At 43.4% G+C, this 21,095-nt stretch overlaps 1 protein-coding gene across 3 annotated transcripts; it reads right to left on the bottom strand.

Moving 5' to 3' along the window:
- Positions 1–525: 525 nt before the first annotated feature.
- LOC149432289 (uncharacterized) lies at positions 526–13,927 on the bottom strand. 3 transcript variants are annotated; one of them, XM_089665283.1, is made up of 6 exons: positions 13,782–13,927; positions 11,110–11,229; positions 5,685–5,798; positions 3,333–3,452; positions 2,580–2,693; positions 526–958 (listed from the first exon to the last, which is right to left on the bottom strand). In XM_089665283.1, the coding sequence occupies exons 1-6, from the start codon at positions 13,794–13,796 to the stop codon at positions 728–730; spliced, it is 714 nt and encodes a 237-aa protein (XP_089521409.1). In that variant the 5' UTR covers positions 13,797–13,927; the 3' UTR covers positions 526–727. The 3 variants fall into 3 exon arrangements, with proteins under 3 accessions (XP_089521409.1, XP_089521410.1, XP_089521411.1); XM_089665284.1 differs by lacking the exon at positions 3,333–3,452 and having other exon boundaries at positions 13,782–13,926; XM_089665285.1 differs by lacking the exon at positions 11,110–11,229 and having other exon boundaries at positions 13,782–13,871.
- Between the last annotated feature and the right edge of the window lie 7,168 nt (positions 13,928–21,095).

Below are 21,095 nucleotides of genomic sequence, written 5' to 3'. Positions count from 1 at the left end.
TCGTTAGGCAGGAAGGGGGTATAAGTGCCCGGTAGGCAGGGAGGGGGTAGAAGTGCCCGGTAGGCAGGGAGGGGGTATAAGTACTCGGTAGGCAGGGAGGGGGTAGAAGTGCCCGGTAGGCAGGGAGGGGGTAGAAGTGCCCGGTAGGCAGGAAGGGGGTAGAAGTGCCCGGTAGGCAGGAAGGGGGTAGAAGTGCCCGGTAGGCAGGGAGGGGGTAGAAGTGCCCGGTAGGCAGGAAGGGGATAGAAGTACTCGGTAGGCAGGGAGGGGGTATAAGTACTCGGTAGGCAGGGAGGGGGTATAAGTACTCGGTAGGCAGGGAGGGGGTATAAGATCCCGGTAGGCAGGGAGGGGGTATAAGTACTCGGTAGGCAGGGAGGGGGTATAAGTGCCCGGTAGGCAAGGGGTTAATTTGATCACATATCACGAAGTTATCAAGCACAGCACATTTATTATACTACTTCTCTATACAGAATCAATATCTACTAGACACTGTATGACTGAATGAATGACAGATCCAGCATCTCCCACTTTTATTACATTTTTATTTTTAATTGCTGTCTAAACCCTTCTTGGTGAAATTTCCCCTTTAAGTGACAGAAGTTGTCAGCAGGACAGGTAGTGAAGTGAAATCTCTCCACTGGAACACAGACAGAAAGCAATACAAGCCTGACAGAAGTTCTAAATGTTTTATACAACACCAAAGGAAAGGTTTGGGTGAAGTTGTTTACCAAAACATTTTTGCAAATGCAGCTTCTAGAATATTTGCTGCTTTTTTGGCAAAGAAGAGAAAGTTGTACAAAGGATCTTCTGTTTTCTCAACAACACTTCGTAGCCACAGACTTTCAGACATCAGTTGGTTCCGATGATCAGTTAACCGTCTTATTTCAAACAGATATTGCCTCCGTTCCTCTAGTAATTGGTTCCTTTCAGCGTACAGCTTGCAAGTCAAAATTTCCTAGTATATAATACATAGTAAATGATAGTTAAAGACTGGAAATTAGTATGATACATCCTATACATATGACGTGTCTAAATGCTTTAGAAGGCTGTGTTCAGTCTCATCAGAAGTACACTATATTGCCAAAAGTATTGGCCCGCCCTCCCAATCATGTGATTCAGGTGCTCCAATCCCCTCCATGGACACAGCTGTATACAATCAAGCACCTAGGCATGCAGACGGCTTCTACAAACATTGGTGAAAGAATGGGTCGCTCTCAGGAGCTCAGTGACTCCAAGCGTGGTCCCGTGATAGGTGGCCACCTGGGCAATAAGGCCATCCATGACATTTCCTGGCTACTAAATATTCCACGCTCAACTGTTAGTGGGATTATAACAAAGTGGAAGCGACTGGGAACAACAGCAACTCAGCTACCAAGTGGTAGGCCACGTCACATGACAGAGCGGGGTCAGCGCATGCTGAAGCGCACAGTGCGCAGAAGTCGCCAACTGTCTGCAGAGTCAATAGCTAAAGACCTCCAAACTTGGTGTGGCCTTCAGATGAGCCCAACAACAGTGCGTAGAGAGCTTCATGGAATGGGTTTCCATGGCCGAGCAGCTGCATCCAAGCCTTCCATCACCAAGTGCAATGCAAAGCGTCGGATGCCGTGGTGTAAAGCACACCGCCACTGGACTCTAGAGCCGTGGAGACGTGTTCTCTGGAGTAACCAAGCATGCTTCTCTGTCTGGCAATTTGATGGACATGTTTGTCGGTTACCAGGAGAACGTTACTTGCCTGACTGCATTGTGCAAAGTGTAAAGTTTGGTGGAGGAGGGATTATGGTGTGGGGATGTTTTTCAGTGGTTGGGCTTGGCCCCCTAGTTCCATTGAAGGGAAATCTTAAGGTGTCAGCATACCAAGACATTTTGGACAATTTCATGCTCCCACGTTTGTGGGAAGAGTTTGAAGATGGCCCCTTCCTGCACACATGTTTAAAAAATTATCTCAGACCTGAAGATTATACAACCCCCCCCTAAACATTATATCTTTTCTGAAAGCAGACACCCTAGAGAATAAAATAGTGATACTTCCAATTTTTTAAGTTGCACAATATTACCGCAAAGTGAATTTGTGGGCAAAGAAGCGCAATAAATTACCCAAATTTTTGGAAAATATAAAAGATGAGGTTGGGCAACAGGGGATCATGGGGCCCCCTGTGTTCTTGCCCAAGCTCAAATCACACCCAAAAAAGCCTATGAAAAGGTACCAGGGGCATCTCATGGGGCCCCCTACTGACCCTGGGCCCTCGGGCAGTGCCCGAATTCCCAAATGGTCAGTCCGCCCCTGGCTTAGACTGAATTAATCTTTCACCCCCTGCCACACGGGGGCCCCAATGTAATGGCAATTTTTTTTATGTCTGGAATGGGGCATTAACCTACCAATATTTTCCTGGGTTGTGAGTTAAAACTGGAAAATACCAAGAGGAAATAAACAAAAAATGTGAGTAGAACAAAACATTCAAAAACAGATATTGTGGGGTTGAAACTGGGGACCAAAAGCCAAAAGAGTTAACCACTTGGTCACCTTATTGACTAAAATAATAACTTATTATTATTATCATTTATATTATTTTTATTACCATTCTAAAAGTTAAAACAAGCAGGAAAAGGGAAATGAACTTCCAAGGATTAGCCATAAATTTGTTGTAGGAGGTCACCACGAAACTCTCTATTGGGGGAATCAGATCTTCAAACTAATAAGAAAAAGACATCAGATTAGTCATGTTGAAAATACAATTTGTGAAAAGCTCTAAATAATGGGCTTTAGATATTTGCGTCTGTTCTATAAATCAGTTTTCATTGTGAATATATTTTGAAATATATCGAATAAGGTCAAAATTGTAGCATTTCAAATATATGGCAATCTATTTGGGAAGAATATTTTTAAAATATATTTCAGATATATTTTTCTTCCATGTGGGATCGCTTGGACTAAGATAAATGATATTTGAAGCAAATAAATAAATATATATTCAATTTAATTTCAAATGGAAATATTTCTATCCGCCAATTTACTGTTCAGTGCCGCAATTTCATTTAAAAAAAATAAATAAATAATAGATGTGCTGAAAATTTATTTTGTCGTGCAATTCAATTTTATTTCATGAAAGCGATCTGGATGCCTGCACTTCTGTGAATTGTTATCCTCTCAAGCTTTCATTAACCCCCCTGACGCTATTCCCGAGTGTAGCTCGGGGTAAAGTTTCAGTACCACAAGCGGTAACCCCGAGCAGGGGCGGACTGACAACTCATTGGGCCCCCGGGCCCCCTGACCCCGAGCTACACTCGGGAATACCATGCGGCGTTGCTCAGGGAGTCCCTGCAGCGCTTACCTTGTCCTTCGCTCCCATGATGTGTCCCCTGCATTGTCCCCGGCCATCTCCTCTGGCCAATGCTGGCATCCGGCTTCCATGTTCTGGTCCCTGTGACGTCGGAACGCACGGGCGCCGGAACTGGCGGCAAATTTGAAAATTTAAAAAAAATGACATTTTTTTCAAAACGATTTTTACATAGTAAAGCATTGCTGTTTCAAACCATTTCACATACATTTTGTCCCGAGTGCTTTGTCCGGCGCCCTGCCTGCATTTCTACTGTTCTTTCTGCCTGGAAACTGAGAAACGTCCATGGCGTCCAAAAAGCGTCCCTTTAGGACAAAAGCGGTTTTAGACCGGCTAGAGAACAGCGATAGTAAATCAGAACCACTTGCAGAATTGAGTGATAATGATTTGTGGGGGAAATTCCTCATCAGACACTGAAAACGATTCTGCGACTGAGCTCCGTACATATTTCCATGGAAAATAATGGTACCGCTTTCAGCACCAAAAATCGGAAATAATCAGACCGCTTGGGGGGTTAATCTCACAAACCCAAAGCACTACCTGCTGGCTGACCGAGAATATAAACTAGGGGGTTGATTTACTAAAACTGGAGAGTGCAACATCCGGTGCAGCTCTGCGCAGAAACCAATCAGCTTCCAGGTTTTATTGCCAAAGCTTAATTGAACGAGCTGAAGTTAGAAGCTGATTGGCTCTAACTTCAATCAACCCCCTATGTGTATATGATATTTACTAAACATACAAAAGTGCAGCGCTATGTTTTAAATCATATGCTATCAAATATATAAATGGCCACCATGTTACAAACTCATATCGTTATAAATATGGAAGAAACATGGAAGAAAAATATCTTTGAAATATATTTTAAAAATATTCTTCACAAATATATTGACATATATTTGAAATGCTACAATTTTGGCCATATTCAATATATTTAAAAATACATTTCAATAAATATATATATATATACTGCATGTTGAATGTGTTTCTATTACAAAATATATGAAAAATATTTTTAAAAACACATTTCAAATATACTGCATGTCTTTAAAAATACAAATCTACATTTTTGGAATGCAATTACAGATATATGTTAAAATGACTTTTTGTTAAAAAAAATCTGAAGAATATATTTTCAAAAAAAACCCTACCCACCTCCGAGTACTGCCCTTGTCTCTGCCCACTACCCACCTCCGAGCACTGTCCCTTGTCTCTGCCCACTACCCACCTCCGAGCACTGTCCCTTGTCTCTGCCCACTACCCACCTCTGAGCACTGTCCTTTGGTTTGGGGATGGCCCCTTGCTGTTCCAACATGACTGCGCACCAGTGCACAAAACAAGGTCCATAAAGACACGGATGAGCCAGTTTGGGGTGGAGGAACTCGACTGTCCTGCACAGAGTCCTGACCTCAACCCCATAGAACACCTTTGGGATGAATTAGAGCGGAGACTGCAAGCCAGGCCTCCTCCCCCGACATCAGTGCCTGACCTGACAAATGTGCTTCTGGAAGAATGGTCCAACCTTCCCATAGACACCCTCTTAAACGGTGTGGGGTTGTTTTTCAGGGGTTGGGCTTGGCACCCTAGTTGCATTGAAGGGAAGTCTTAAGGTGTCAGTATACCAAGACATTTTGGACAATTTCATGCTCCCACGTTTGTGGGAAGAGTTTGAAGATGGCCCCTTCCTGCACACATGTTTAAAAAATTATCTCAGACCTGAAGATTATACAACCCCCCCCCCCCCCCTAAACATTATATATTTTCTGAAAGCAGACACCCTAGAGAATAAAATAGTGATACTTTCAATTTTATATGTTGCACAATATTACCGCAAAGTGAATTTTTGGGCAAAGAAGCGCAATAAATTACCCAAATTTTTGGAAAATATAAAAGATGAGGTTGGGCAACAGGGGATCATGGGGCCCCCTGTGTCCTTGCCCAAACTCAAACCACACCCAAAAAAGCCTATGAAAAGGTACCAGGGGCATCTCATGGGGCCCCCTACTGACCCTGGGCCCACAGGCAGTGCCCGGGTTCCCAAATGGTCAGTCCGCCCCTGGCTTAGACTGAATTAATCTTTCATCCCCCGCCACACGGGGGTCTCAATGTAATGGCAATTTTTTTTTATGTCTGGAATGGGGCATTAACCTACCAGTATTTTCCTGGGTTGTGAGTTAAAACTGGAAAATACCAAGAGGAAATAAACAAAAAATGTGAGTAGAACAAAACATTCAAAAACAGATATTGTGGGGTTGAAACTGGGGACCAAAAGCCAAAAGAGTTAACCACTTAGTCACCTTGTTGACTAAAATAATAACTTATTATTATTATTTATATTATTTTTATTACCATTATAAAAATTAAAACAAGCAGGAAAAGGCAAATTGACTTCCAAGGATTAGCCATAAATTTGTTGCAGGAGGTCACCTCGAAACTCTCTATTGGGTGAATCAGATCTTCAAACTAATCAGAAAAAGACATCAGATTAGTCATGTTGAAAATACAGTTTGTGAAAAGCTCTAAATAATGGGCTTTAGATATTTGCATCTGTTCTATAAATCAGTTTTCATTGTGAATATATTTTGAAATATATTGAATACGGCCCAAATTGTAGCATTTCAAATATATGGCAATCTATTTGGGAAGAATATTTTTAAAATATATTTCAGATATATTTTTCTTCCATGTGGGATCGCTTGGACTAAGATAAATGATATTTGAAGCAAATAAATAAATATATATTCAATTTAATTTCAAATGGAAATATTTCTATCCGCCAATTTACTGTTCAGTTGGCTCCCATACAAAGGCACACTAAATTTTGCACTCGCCAGTTTTTGTAAATCAACCCCTATGTGTCTATGATATTTACTAAACATACAAAAGTGCAGCGCTATGTGTTAAATCATATGCAATCAAATACATAAACGGCCACCATGTGACAAACTCATATCGGTATATAGTAAATAGATAAAATGACCCACATGGAAGAAAAATATCTTTGAAATATATTTTAAAAATATTCTTCACAAATATATTGACATATATTTGAAGTGCTACAATTTTGGCCGTATTCAATATATTTAAAAATATATTTCAACAAATATATATATATATACATGTTGAATGTGTTTCTATTACAAAATATATGGAAAATTTAAAAATAAATTTTAAATATACTGCATGTGTTTAAAAATCCAAATCTACATTTTTTAAATGCACTTACAAATATATGTTAAAATGAGTTTTTGTTGAAAAAAAATCTGAAGAATATATTTTCAAAAAAAAACCCTACCCACCTCTGAGCATTGTCCTTTGGTTTGGGGATGGTCCCTTCCTGTCCCAACATGACTGCCCCCCAGTGCACAAAGCAAGGTCCATATAGACATGGAGGAGCCAGTTTGGGGTGGAGGAACTTGACTGGCCTGCACAGAGTCCTGACCTCAACCCCATAGAACACCTTTGGGATGAATTAGAGCGGAGACTGCTAGCCAGGCCTCCTCCCCCGACATCAGTGCCTGACCTGACAAATGTGCTTCTGGAAGAATGGTCCAACCTTCCCATAGACACCCTCCTAAACCTTGTGTCCCATTATTGCTGTCAGTGGGATGAACAGTGCCCCATCTTTGGCGTCAGTGAAAGGAATTGTGCCCCATTATTGGTGTCAGTGGGAGGAATAGTGCCCCATCATTGGTGTCAGTGGAAGGAATAGTGCCACATCATCGATGTTAGTGGAAGGAATAGTGCCCCATCATTGGTGTCAGTGGGAAGAATAGTGTCCCATCATCGGTGTCAGTGGGAGGAATAGTGCCCCATCATTGGTGTCAGTGGGAGGAATAGTGCCCCATCATTGGTATCAGTGGGAGGAATAGTGCCCCATCATTGGTGTCAGTGGGAGGAATAGTGCCCCATCATTGGTATCAGTGGAAGGAATAGTGCCCCATCATTGGTGTCAGTGGGGAGGAATAGTGCCCCATCATTGGTATCAGTGGAAGGAATAGTGCCTCATCATTGGTGTCAGTGGAAGGAATAGTGTCCCATCATTGGTATCAGTGGGAGGAATAGTGCCCCATCATTGGTATCAGTGGGAGGAATAGTGCCCCATCATTGGTGTCAGTGGGAGGAATAGTGCCCCATCATTGGTGTCAGTGGGAGGAATAGTGCCCCATCATTGGTGTCAGTGGGAGGAATAGTGCCCCATCATTGGTATCAGTGGGAGGAATAGTGCCCCATCATTGGTATCAGTGGGAGGAATAGTGCCCCATCATTGGTATCAGTGGGAGGAATAGTGCCCGATCATTGGTATCAGTGGGAGGAATAGTGCCCCATCATTGGTATCATTGGGAGGAATAGTGCCCCATCATTGGTATCAGTGGGAGGAATAGTGCCCCATCATTGGTATCAGTGGGAGGAATAGTGCCCCATCATTGGTATCAGTGGGAGGAATAGTGCCCGATCATTGGTATCAGTGGGAGGAATAGTGCCCCATCATTGGTATCATTGGGAGGAATAGTGCCCCATTATTGGTATCAGTGGGAGGAATAGTGCCCCATCATTAGTATCAGTGGGAGGAATAGTGCCCCATCATTGGTGTCATTGGGAGGAATAGTGCCCCATCATTGGTATCATTGGGAGGAATAGTGCCCCATCATTGGTGTCAGTGGGAGGCATGGTGCCCCATCATTAGTATCAGTGGGAGGAATAGTGCCCCATCATTGGTGTCAGTGGGAGGAATAGTGCCCCATCATTGCTATCAGTGGGAGGAATAGTGCCCCATTATTGGTGTCAGTGGGAGGAATATTGCCCCATCATTGGTATCAGTGGGAGGAATAGTGCCCCATCATTGGTGTCAGTGGGAGGAATAGTGCCCCATCATTGGTGTCAGTGGGAGGAATAGTGCCCCATCATTGGTATCAGTGGGAGGAATAGTGCCCCATCATTGGTGTCAGTGGGAGGAATAGTGCCCCATCATTTGTGTCAGTGGGAGGAATAGTGCCCCATCATTGGTATCAGTGGGAGGAATAGTGCCCGATCATTGGTATCAGTGGGAGGAATAGTGCCCCATCATTGGTATCATTGGGAGGAATAGTGCCCCATTATTGGTATCAGTGGGAGGAATAGTGCTCCATCATTGGTATCAGTGGGAGGAATAGTGCCCCATCATTGGTATCAGTGGGAGGAATCGTGCCCCATCATTGGTATCATTGGGAGGAATATTGCCCCATCATTGGTATCAGTGGGAGGAATAGTGCCCCATCATTGGTGTCAGTGGGAGGAATAGTGTCCCATCATTGGTATCAGTGGGAGGAATAGTGCCCCATCATTGGTGTCAGTGGGAGGAATAGTGCCCCATCATTGGTATCAGTGGGAGGAATCGTGCCCCATCATTGGTATCATTGGGAGGAATATTGCCCCATCATTGGTGTCAGTGGGAGGAATAGTGTCCCATCATTGGTATCAGTGGGAGGAATAGTGCCCCATCATTGGTATCAGTGGGAGGAATAGTGCCCCATCATTGGTGTCAGTGGGAGGAATAGTGCCCCATCATTGGTGTCAGTGGGAGGAATAGTGCCCCATCATTGGTATCAGTGGGAGGAATAGTGCCCCATCATTGGTATCAGTGGGAGGAATAGTGCCCCATCATTGGTGTCAGTGGGAGGAATAGTGCCCCATCATTGGTGTCAGTGGGAGGAATAGTGCCCCATTATCGTGGTCAGGGGGAGGAATAATGTCTCATTATTGGTGTCAGTGGGAGGAACAGTTCCCCATCATCAGCATTCTATCTTTCAACAATGGGGTGCTGGGTTTGAATTCCACCAACTCACTCTCTGTGCGGTTTACTTTTACATTACTGTCACATGTGGTTTAAACCTGTGGTCTGCTCTCTGTGTGGTCACTCTGCACTGTCTGCACTTGTGTTGGCGTTATATAAATCCTGTATAATATTAATAGTAATTATAATAATACCACGAGAGAATTTGTTTCTTCCCTCTAGAGAATATATCCAGACAATGGTGAGATGAACTAGATTGTTTATGTAAATAAGACATGAGTCCCTCCCCTCGCGTCTTTGCTGCCTTCTGTTTCATTTCTCCAGCTTTAGCTTCAGACGCAAGTAATATGTCTTTTCATCCGAAACATCGTCAGCATTGATTTTCTTGTCTAACCAGTTTCAAGTGTCTAACAATCTTTTACTTGTATGTAACCCATTGAAATGTGATGACTTGCAGTACATTAAAATGGACATTCGATGGCGGTGGTCTTCCATTCTGGGTCACTTGGATGGACAGAACAGCCCTCTGGAACTTGTATGCTGTATAGCAGGACTCAGCTGGTGAGCAGGGCGGTCAGGGACTACATTTCCCAAGAGAGTAAGAGCGTGGACGGGGGCATATAAACATCAAAGCCCGGGAGATTGGCCAGGAGAGTGCGGGGAGAGACTAGAAGAGAAGGAAGTGTGCTGACGGCTGAAGTGCTGAACTAGGCTGCGGAACCGGAATTGGAGAGAGAGAGAGAGAGAGAGTGGAAAGAGTCTTCTGACCACCCGTCCCAGCAGGCCAATCTGACAGCAGGAGACCAGATAGAAAGTCAGGGCCTGGACTGAGCGAAGCTAAAAGGGAGGGCCAGCATGACTGGGGCTTGCAGACGAGGCGGAGACTGGATTTGGGTGGGAGTATAGGCTGATGGGGGTCTTTACTCACCTGATTGGAGCAATCAGGCTTGAGTTTGGTCTTGCTAGGATGAGGAGAGGGGATGGGACTTGTCGGAGGTCAGTCAGAGCTTGTGCCAGCACAGGTGAGGTTTCTCCCACCCTCCCTCCCTGGAGCTCCCTCCCTGGAGCTGTTTAGTTGTTTGTTTTGCTGTTTTGTTTTGTTTGCTTTGTTTATTGGTTTTGTCCTTTTGTGTTTGTCCTTTTGTTTGTTTTGTGTGGGTTCATTGCTTTGTTTCTTTTCTTGATCACCATTTGATGTCCTGTGGTGTTGTCTGGTTTTCTGTTTTGTCATGGCAGCCGGTAGGAGTCGCTGGGTCTTTGAAGGCGGTGCTGAAGTGACAAGTTGGTGGATTATGGGTTGGGCCCATCGTAGGTACGGGTGTTCCTTCCCAATTATAAGGTCATGTTGGTAAGGTGGGAGGTCATTGGCTGTATCTGGGACTACATAACTGTAGTATTGTCCCTGAGGTGGTGTAGTAGCGGCTGGGGGCCTTTTCATTGGGTTTCAGATACAGCCGAGTTATTGATGTCAGTAACAGTGCCTTTGAAGACCTTGGACCCGGTTGGGATTATTACTGTCAGTTATTATTTGATTGTACCAGAAGAAGTGTTATGTAAGAGTTATGTCAAATAAATGGGCTGCTGTTGCCGGAAAGGAGAGTCGCGTGGTTATTTAGGTGGGGGAGGTTGAAGGGGGGTGGTTGTTTTATGGTTTAGGTGGTAAGTAATAGCCTCAATATTCTGCATGTCCCTCAGTCATGTTGAGTCTGAGCCGGGACTGACCCCATTTGCAGAGAGAGACCGAACACTACGATCTGCTGGACTAAAAATAATAGATGTGCTGAAAATCTATTTTGTCGTGCAATTCAGTTTTATTTCATGAAAGCGATCTGGATGCCTGCACTTCTGTAAATTGTTATCCTCTCAAGCTTTCATTAACCCCCCTGGAGGTATTCCCAAGTGTAGCTCGGGGTAAAGTTTCAGTACCACAAGCGGTAACCCCCCCGAGCTACACTCGGGCTTACCATGCGGCGTTGCTCATGGAGTCCCTGCAGCGCTTACCTTGTCCTTCGCTCCCATGACGTGTCCCCTGAATTGTCCCCAGCCATCTCCTTTGGCCGATGCCGGCATCCAGCTTCCATGTTCTGGTCCCTGTGACGTCGGGACGTACGGGCGCCAGAACTGGCGGAAAATTTGAAAATGTTTAAAAAATGACATTTTTTTCAAAACGATTTTTACATAGTAAAACATTGCTGTATCAAACCATTTCACATACATTTTGTCCCGAGTGCTTTGTCCGGCGCCCTGCCTGCATTTTTACTGTTCTTTCTGCCTGGAAACTGAGAAACGTCCATGGCGTCCAAAAAGCGTCCCTTTAGGTCAAAAGCGGTTTTAGACCGGCTAGAGAACAGCGATAGTAAATCAGAACCACTTGCAGAATTGAGTGATAATGATTCGTGGGGGAAATTCCTCATCAGACACTGAAAACTGATTCTGCGACTTTGCTCCGTACATATTTCCATGCAAAATAATGGTACCGCTTTCAGCACCAAAAATTGGAAATAATCAGACCGCTTGGGGGGTTAATCTCACAAACCCAAAGCACCACCTGCTGGCTGACCGAGAATATAAACTAGGTGTATATGATATTTACTAAACATACAAAAGTGCAGCGCTCTGTGTTAAATCATATGCAATCAAATACATAAACGGCCATCATGTTACAAACTCATATCGGTATATAGCAAATAGATAAAATGACCCACATTGGAAGAAAAATATCTTTGAAATATATTTTAAAAATATTCTTCACAAATATATTGATATATATTTGAAATGCTACAATTTTGGCCGTAGTCAAAATATTTAAAAATATATTTCAATAAAAATATATATATATATACTGCATGTTGAATGTGTTTCTATTGCAAAATATATGAAAAATATTTTTAAAAATACATTTCAAATATACTGCATGTCTTTAAAAATACAAATCTACATTTTTGGAATGCAATTACAGATATATGTTAAAATGACTTTTTGTTAAAAAAAATCTGAAGAATATATTTTCAAAAAAAACCCTACCCACCTCCGAGTACTGCCCTTGTCTCTGCCCACTACCCACCTCCGAGCACTGTCCCTTGTCTCTGCCCACTACCCACCTCCGAGCACTGTCCCTTGTCTCTGCCCACTACCCACCTCCGAGCACTGTCCCTTGTCTCTGCCCACTACCCACCTCTGAGCACTGTCCTTAGGTTTGGGGATGGCCCCTTCCTGTTCCAACATGACTGCCCACCAGTGCACAAAGCAAGGTCCATAAAGACATGGAGGAGCCAGTTTGGGGTGGAGGAACTTGACTGTCCTGCACAGAGTCCTGACCTCAACCCCATAGAACACCTTTGGGATGAATTAGAGCGGAGACTGCGAGCCAGGCCTCCTCCCCCGACATCAGTGCCTGACCTGACAAATGTGCTTCTGGAAGAATAGTCAAATCTTCTCATAGACACCCTCCTAAACCTTGTGTCCCATTATTGGTGTCAGTGGGAGGAATAGTGCCCCATCAATGGTGTCAGTGGGAGGAATAGTGCCCCATCATTGGTGTCAGTGGGAATAGTGCCCCATCATTGGTGTCAGAGGGAGGAATAGTGCCCCATCATCGGTGTCAGTGGGAGGTATAGTGCCCCATCATTGGTGTCAGTGGGAGGAATAGTGTCCCATTATTGGTGTCAGTGGGAGGAATAGTGCCCCATCATTGGTGTCAGTGGGAGGAATAGTGCCCCATCATTGGTGTCAGTGGGAATAGTGCCCCATCATTGGTGTCAGAGGGAGGAATAGTGCCCCATCATTGGCGTCAGTGGAAGGAATTGTGCCCCATCATTGGTGTCAGTGAAAGGAATTGTGCCCCATCATTGGTGTCAGTGGGAGGAATAATGCCCCATCATTGGTATCAGTGGAAGGAATAGTGCCCCATCATTGGTGTCAGTGGGAGGAATAGTACCCCATCATTGGTGTCAGTGGGAGGAATAGTGCCCCATCATCGGTGTCAGTGGGAGGAATAGTGCCCCATCATTGGTATCAGTGGGAGGAATAGTGCCCCATCATCGGTGTCAGTGGGAGGAATAGTGCCCCATCATTGGTATCAGTGGGAGGAATAGTGCCCCATCATCGGTGTCAGTGGGAGGAATACTGCCCCATCATCGGTGTCAGTGGGAGGAATAGTGCCCCATCATCGGTGTCAGTGGGAGGAATAGTGCCCCATCGTTGGTGTCAGTGGGAGGAATAGCGCCCCATCATTTGTGTCAGTGGGAGGAATAGTGCGCCAACACTGGTGTCAGGGGGAAGAATAGTGCCCCATCATTGGTGTCAGTGGGAGGAATAGTGCCCCATCATAGGTGTCAGTGGGAGGAATAGTGCCCCATCTTTGGTATCAGTGGGAGGAATAGTGCCCCATCATTGGTATTAGTGGGGGAATAGTGTCTCATTATTGGTGTCAGTGGGAAGAACAGTTCCCCATTATCAACATTCTATCTTGCAACAATGGGGCGCTGGGTTTGAATCCCACCAATGCACTCTCTGTGCGGTTTACTTTTACATTACTGTCACATGTAGTTTAAACCTGTGGTCTGCTCTCTGTGTGGTCACTCTGCACTGTCTGCACTTGTGTTGGCGTTATATAAATCCTGTATAATATTAATAGTAATTATAATAATAACACGAGAGAATTTGTTTCTTACCTGAAATGTGTCCATTGTTTCCTCTTCCCTCTAGAGAATATATCCAGACAATGGTGAGATGAACTAGATTGTTGATGTAAATAAGACATGAGTCCCTCCCCTCGCCTCTTTGCTACCTTCTGTTTCATTTCTCCAGCTTTAGCTTCAGACGTAAGTAATACGTCTTTTCATCAGAAACACCGTCAGCATTGATTTTCTTGTCTAACCAGTTTCAAGTGTCTAACAATCTTTTACTTGTATGTAACCCATTGAAATGTGATGACTTGCAGTACAATAAAATGGACATTCGATGGCGGTGGTCTTCCATTCTGGGTCACTTGGATGGACAGAACAGCCCTCTGGAACTTGTATGCTGTATAGCAGGACTCAGCTGGTGAGCAGGGCGGTCAGGGACTACATTTCCCAAGAGAGGAAGAGCATGGACGGGGGCATATAAACATCAAAGCCCGGGAGATTGGACAGGAGAGCGCGGGAAAGTCAGGCACTGCCCGTGGGCCCGAGGTCAGTAGGGGGCCCCATGAGATGCCCCTGGTACCTTTTTCATAGGCTTTTTTGAGTTTGGGCAAGGACACAGGGGTCCCATGATCCCCTGTTGCCCAGGGGCCCCATGAGTTTTCAGTCCGCCTCTGGGAAAGAGTCTTCTGACCACCGGGCCCAGCAGGCCAGTCTGACAGCAGGAGACCAGACAGAAAGTCAGGGCCTGGACTGAGCAAAGCTAAAAGGGAGGGCCAGCATGACTGGGGCTTGCAGACGAGGCGGAGACTGGATTTGGATGGGAGTATAGGCTGATGGGGGTCTTTACTCACCTGATTGGAGCAATCGGGCTTGAGTTTGGTCTTGCTAGGATGAGGAGAGGGGATGGGACTTGTCGGAGGTCAGTCAGAGCTTGTGCCAGCACAGGTGAGGTTTCTTCCACCCTCCCTTCCTAGAGCTGTTTAGTTGTTTGTTTTATTGTTTTGTTTTGTTTGCTTTGTTTATTGGTTTTGTCCTTTTGTGTTTGTCCTTTTGTTTGTTTTGTGTGGGTTCATTGCTTTGTTTCTTTTCCTGATCGCCATTTGATGTCCTGTGGTGTTGTCTGGTTTTCTGTTTTGTCATAGCAGCCGGTAGGGGTCGCTGGGTCTTTGAAGGCGGTGCTGGAGTGACAAGTTGGTGGATTATGGGTTGGGCCCATCGTAGGTACGGGTGTTCCTTCCCAATTATAAGGTCATGTTGGTAAGGTGGGAGGTCATTGGCTGTATCTGGGACTACATAACTGTAGTATTGTCCCCGAGGCGGTGTAGTAGCGGCTGGGGGCCTTTTCGTTGGGCGTCAGATACAGCCGAGTTATTGATGTGAGTAACAGTGCCTTTGAAGACCTTGGACCCGGTTGGGATTATTACTGCCAGTTATTATTTGATTGTACCAGAAGAAGTGTTATGTAAGAGTTATGTTAAATAAATGGGCTGCTGTGGCCGGAAAGGAGAGTCACATGGTTATTTAGGTGGGGGAGGTTGAAGGGGGGTGGTTGTTTTATGGTTTAGGTGGTAAGTAATAACCTCGATATTCTGCATGTCCCTCAGTCATGTTGAGTCTGAGCCGGGACTGACCCCATTTGCAGAGAGAGACCGAACACTACGATCTGCTGGTCTACTTCATCGGGTGAGAGAGACTCATGCACCCTCTAACCAAGTGAAAACTAACAGTTTGCCACCTTGGCCATCTACCTACACACAGTTGTGGACATTGCGTATAGTTGCCTCACTTTGAGGCCTAGTTCTCACAACCGCCATCATCGAGATACATCTACATTACGGCTATTGTACAAGCTGACCGCAGGACATACAGTTACAGGCCAGGATACAGCACTGTCCACTGAAACAAGTTTCCCTTCCTCAACAACACAGGATTCTCGTTACTGTTAACTTTTGCCTTTGATGTACAAAGGGAGCTGTCTTTGCCCATAGACATTTATGCCAAGTGTTGCTATTCATTACTTGAAGGAGAAGCCTGTCCCATGTTTAGTGCTTTAAAGGGGAAGTTGCCTTAATTCACCCTCACCAAGAGAAAAAGTGTTGATTCTCCCCTTGTTCCTTCATTATCTCTGTGTCACCATCCCAAGGAACTATATTACACACATCAACTCAACTTAATACCAATATGGGCCCCAACAAGCGCGCAGAAGACATTGTAGTTTTCTTAAAGAGACAGTGCCCAAGTTCATATTAGATTTCTCTTTTCTTCACATCTAATTCTTGTCATCTAGTTCTGAGGACCCACCGTAAGCTTACCTGTTTCTTGATAGTTGTTTTCTGCTCACTGGGGACTCAGCAGTTCCCACAGATTGGAGCAGTGATGGCCTTGATGTTCTTAGTCACGCTAGTCGGTCTCTGTTATTGGACGATAGTGCAAGTTGGTTTTACTGTTTTCTTTGTAATTGTTCAGGACCCTGTGAGGCCTGTACTACGGTTGGCGATGCACAATGTTACGTTTATTTACCTGTATTTATGCAAAACTTGAATTTACAAAAAGAAAAAAAAATTCAGAGTTCGCAGTCGAACATTCATTAGGTTTGAATGTTTGAATGTCCCGGGGGTAAAACGTGTTGAGTGAATGAAATGGCCTCAGCGCTGCGCTAGCCACGCCCTCTGATGCATTTCACCCCACGCATCGGGGCTTGCTCAAAGAGGTCACAGATTTTTGATAACATCAATCCAATAGCCAACATTGCCCACCTCCCAAAATACAAACTGTAAAAAATGTTTTTTAAAGTCTGTAAACCTTTACATATTCCCAGTAAAGTGAGTGGCGTCAGGTGATACACAGAGATGAAACAAATCCTCCTACATAAGTTGTCCCTGTTTATCTGCTGCCCTCTCTCCTCTACAGCTTTTGAAAACACACATATCAAAAGCTATTTCTCCGCTCCAGCAAGCAGGGGGAGGGGATCTGTTGTCATATACTTTGCAGAGCAGGAAGCTGAGTGTAATCTGAGACCCGAGTGGAGTGAAAGGCTACACATCCCTGGAAAACATGTACAGCTGAAGTTTTCAATCACCTTCTGTGTGCTGGAAAGGGGGTGGGGCCATCTCCGGCGATTCTGTGGTGTCAGCATAGGCTGTCAGAAGCGACTCATGCAGATAGCAGAGGAAGAAGAGATGAGACAGATGAGGCAAGTATACAATATAGAAGGAAATGCTTTTTTCATCTTTCACTTCAGAGGTTTACAACCACTTTAACATACTCAAATATGTAACTATATATAGTGAACTCGGTGTAGAGCTATTAACCCTGAGGTCACCACAGAGGACAAGGGGGCGCTCTTTACGTCTGGAGGAAAAGAAATTTAATCTCCAAACACGGAAAGGTTTCTTCACAGAAAGAGCTGTTAAAATGTGGAATAGACTCCCTCAAGAGTTGGTTGTGGCCAGCTCAGTGGATTGCTTTAAAAAAGTCCTGGATTGTTTTCTTGGATACACAGAATATAACTGGATATAACATTTATAGGGAACGTTGATCCAGGGAATATCCGATTGCCTATCGGGGGATCAGGAAGGAATTTTTTTCCCCTGCAGGAGCAAATTTGATCGTGCTTTGCTGGGGTTTTTTGCCTAGGATTTTTAGCATAGGATTATAACTTTTTTTTTTTTTTTTTTTTTTTTTAATGGTTGAACTGGATGGACTTTTGTCTTTTTTTGGCCAGACTAACTATGTAACTAGAAATATGTCAATAAAATTATGAATGGCGAGTAAGGCATAAAGGAGACAACAATTATACCATGACTAGGTGTTTCATCTATTACTATGATTGAATTATTTTATTTAATATTTATCCGTATTTATCATTGCATTTTCAAAAGCAGCAAAATATAAAATCACCGTAACACATCATAATCACATAATCATAATCACATATATTTGATGATTAAAATAATTTATCTAAATATAACACACATGCAGAATTAGGTCCGGTTGCCCACATGTTATAATAATTCTTCCTACCCTATATAGTTTTTTCCCTCTTTTGTGTGTTATTGATTATTTATGTACTATCACTTACAATTTTTATTTTAGTTTATTTCACCGCCTGATTTATTTTTTTTCCCAAAGAAAAAACAGAAAAAGAACAAGGTTAAAAAAAAACCAAGCCATTGTTTGGCACAAGAACAGGTGCAGGATAATTGACCTTTGCACCCTTAAAAACAAAAAAAAAAAAACGATGACCCTAAGTGGATGTGAGTCTTGCCACTTCCACAATCCAAAGAGAGAAAATCTGAAACATTTCTTTACATGGACCTATAACATGGTTACATCCTTCCTGTATGGTCCAGTGTTTTTGGTACCAGTTTCCTTTCTTAAGGCTGGGAATGAGTTGGAGTTGGCCCTGCCGTAGATGCCAAGGTGGTGACTTAGAGTGAATGAGGAAAGAAGAAAGAGAGGGCGCACAGGCACAGGCACCATAAAAAAAATGTTTAATAAGAAATAAAATAGGTGTTGTACTCACAAACGACAATAAAGTCAAGGCACATCATAAAAGAACAGCTGGGTCAACACCTCAGTGGCTCTGAGGAAGAGGCAAGTCCTCGAAACGCCTCTACATTCCCTACATTCCCCATTACGGACTGTTACTCAGCGCGGTGTTGACCCAGCTGTTCTTTATGATGTGCCTTGACTTTATTGTCGTTTGTGAGTACAACACCTATTTTATTTCTTATTAAACATTTTTTATGGTAATGCACTAGGCCTGTGTTCTTTCCTCATTCAGTATATTTGGATTCCCCCGGTCTGTTGAGGGCAGCAAGGTGTGCATGTTCCAGGACATTCTTAATGTGGTTGCAGCCTGCATGGAGTCCATCCCCAAGCGCAGGAGCTTTTGTGTTTGTTGGTGACTTCAAGTGCTGGATGGTGCCTAACTTTACTCCATGTTTTTGTTAATGTGGGAAGGTTCATTGAAAATTATTAAAACTGAATATTTTTGCGAGAAATAGGAATGATATTACTTTTAATATCTGATGCTGTATATGTTTAGATACCCCCATAATTTCCTTGGCTGTGAAAAGCGTCTGGATTTATGAAGTCATGCAACGTGATAAGGAGTGCATTGACCATTGAAAAATATTAGTTGTGACAGGAGGGACTTTTGGGGGTGGGGGGACCCCTGTGTCAGCTCATGTTCCCTTCATTATGTTTAACCCACCCTGTGCCTGTTAAGGGGTACAGGGTGTGAATGTGAATGGGAATGTCTATTGTGTATTGGTGTGTTGTCCTTTGTTCTCTGCCATTTTGTTGTCCATTGTCCTCTGCCATGTGCTGCATCCCATTGTTTTGTGTCTTGGTTAGGTGGGGGGTGTTTCCTGTAGCCCTTCCCATTGATGGGACGAGCTGATGATGTGTTTCCTGTAGCCCTTCCCACTGATGGGGCGGGCTGATGATGTGTTTCCTGTCCCTGGTTGTGTTTCCCCGCCCTCTGTATATATCTTGTGTTTGTGTAAAAATAAAGGAGTTGATTTCCTGTCTTTAGAAGAGTCTGGTGCTGTCTATTTCCTGAGGGAATTCAAGGGTGGTGTCCATGGATCTGTGTTCGGACAGGGAAGCTGGAGTATAACAGAAAATACCCAAGTGCCGTCTGGGTCCGGTTCCGTTACATTAGTTATGGTCAGAATATGGAATGTAATTTCGTATGAATTTGATGATCAACTGTGATAAATACACTTTGTATATTTTAATTATGTTTTTGTTGCCTATAACCGTACGGTGCCTTGAAAGTCCCTTTCAATTAATGGAATATTTGGTTCCCAATCTTTGGATACATTGACCTATGACATGTTTATATACTAATTGGACCCCCGTAGTTCAAGTGTAATCAGATTAGCACCATGATATAAAATAACAAAAACTATGCAAAAAAAATAAAGTGTACTTCAACATTTTTTTTTTTTTATAAAGGTGGAAAGGGTTGGACCTTTTTTTTTAAAGTTTTTTTTAAGTTTTTATTGATCTCTGTGTCCCTACTGCAGACACTCACCCCCTCTGTTTGGCCTGGAGACTATCGTCACTGAAACAGAAAACAAGGGCAGATCAAGTTCTCACAAAAAAAAAGTGGTGAGGGTAAGTCTTCTAATGACGACACCTTTTCCAGTAAAAAGTAAGAGTCTCCGTCATCTGTGTTTGATCTCTTCCTTTGTTGCATCCCTTCTTCTAATGGGGACAACTTTTCCAGTAACAACAGTACAAGACGGGAATTCCTCTTGCTTTTGGGAAATTTTCACTTATTTCCTGTTGCCTCTCTGGGACAGGAAGTGAAAGGAAATGTCCCCAAAGCGACACAGCTGATTAAAAAAAAATCCTACATTGATTTTTAACTCTTCCCTGCTCTATCCAAAACTTAAACATTTTTTTTTTGTGAAATCTCAACCTGCTGGTGGCCAGCCAAGTTTTTGGAGTGTGCTTGTTAATGGAAATATACGACTGTAATAATGGAAAAAAAGAATACAATTTTTTTTTGGCAAAGATCTTGACAATATATCATCAAAAAAAGAATTTTGTTAGCGGTGCCGCATATTCTAAAATAGACAAGGCCTTTGTAAAATAGTAAAAGTAAGAGTCTCCGTCATCTGTGTTCGATCTCTTCCTTTGTTGCATCCCTTCTTCTAATGGGGACACCTTTTCCCATGACTGGAATTCCTCTCGCTTTTGGGAGATTTTCACTTATTTCCTGTTGCCTCTCTGGGACAGAAAGTGAAAGGAAATGTCCCCAAAGCGACACAGATGATAAAAAAAATCCTACATTGATTTTTAACTCTTCCTTGCTCTGTCCAAAGCTTAAAAATTTTTTTTAGTGAAATCTCAACCTGCTGGTGGCCAGCCAAGTTGTTGGAGTGTGCTTGGTAATGGAAATATACGACTGTAATAATGGAAAAAAAGGATACAATTTTTTTTTGGCAAAGATCTTGACAATATATCATCAAAAAAGGAATTTTGTTAGTGGTGCCGCATATTCTAAAATGGACAAGGCCTTTGTGAAATAGTAAAAGTAAGAGTCTCCATCATCTGTGTTCGATCTCTTCCTTTGTTGCATCCCTTCTTCTAATGGGGACACCTTTTCCCATGATGGGAATTCCTCTCGCTTTTGGGAGATTTTCACTTATTTCCTGTTGCCTCTCTGGTACAGAAAGTGAAAGGAAATGTCCCCAAAGCAACACAGATGATAAAAAAAAATCCTACATTGATTTTTAACTCTTCCCTGCGTTTAGTGAAATCTCAACAAGTTGGTGAAAAGCCAAGTTGTTGGAGTGTGCTTGGTAATGGAAATATACGACTGTAATAATGGAAATAAAA

This window comes from Staurois parvus, unplaced genomic scaffold, assembly GCF_062004578.1.
Source record: "Staurois parvus isolate SC_StPar_1 unplaced genomic scaffold, SC_StPar_1.0 ptg002174l, whole genome shotgun sequence".
NCBI lineage: Eukaryota > Metazoa > Chordata > Amphibia > Anura > Ranidae > Staurois > Staurois parvus.
The sequence above is the reverse complement of the archived record's forward strand: the minus strand, read 5'-3'. Positions and strand labels throughout refer to the sequence as shown.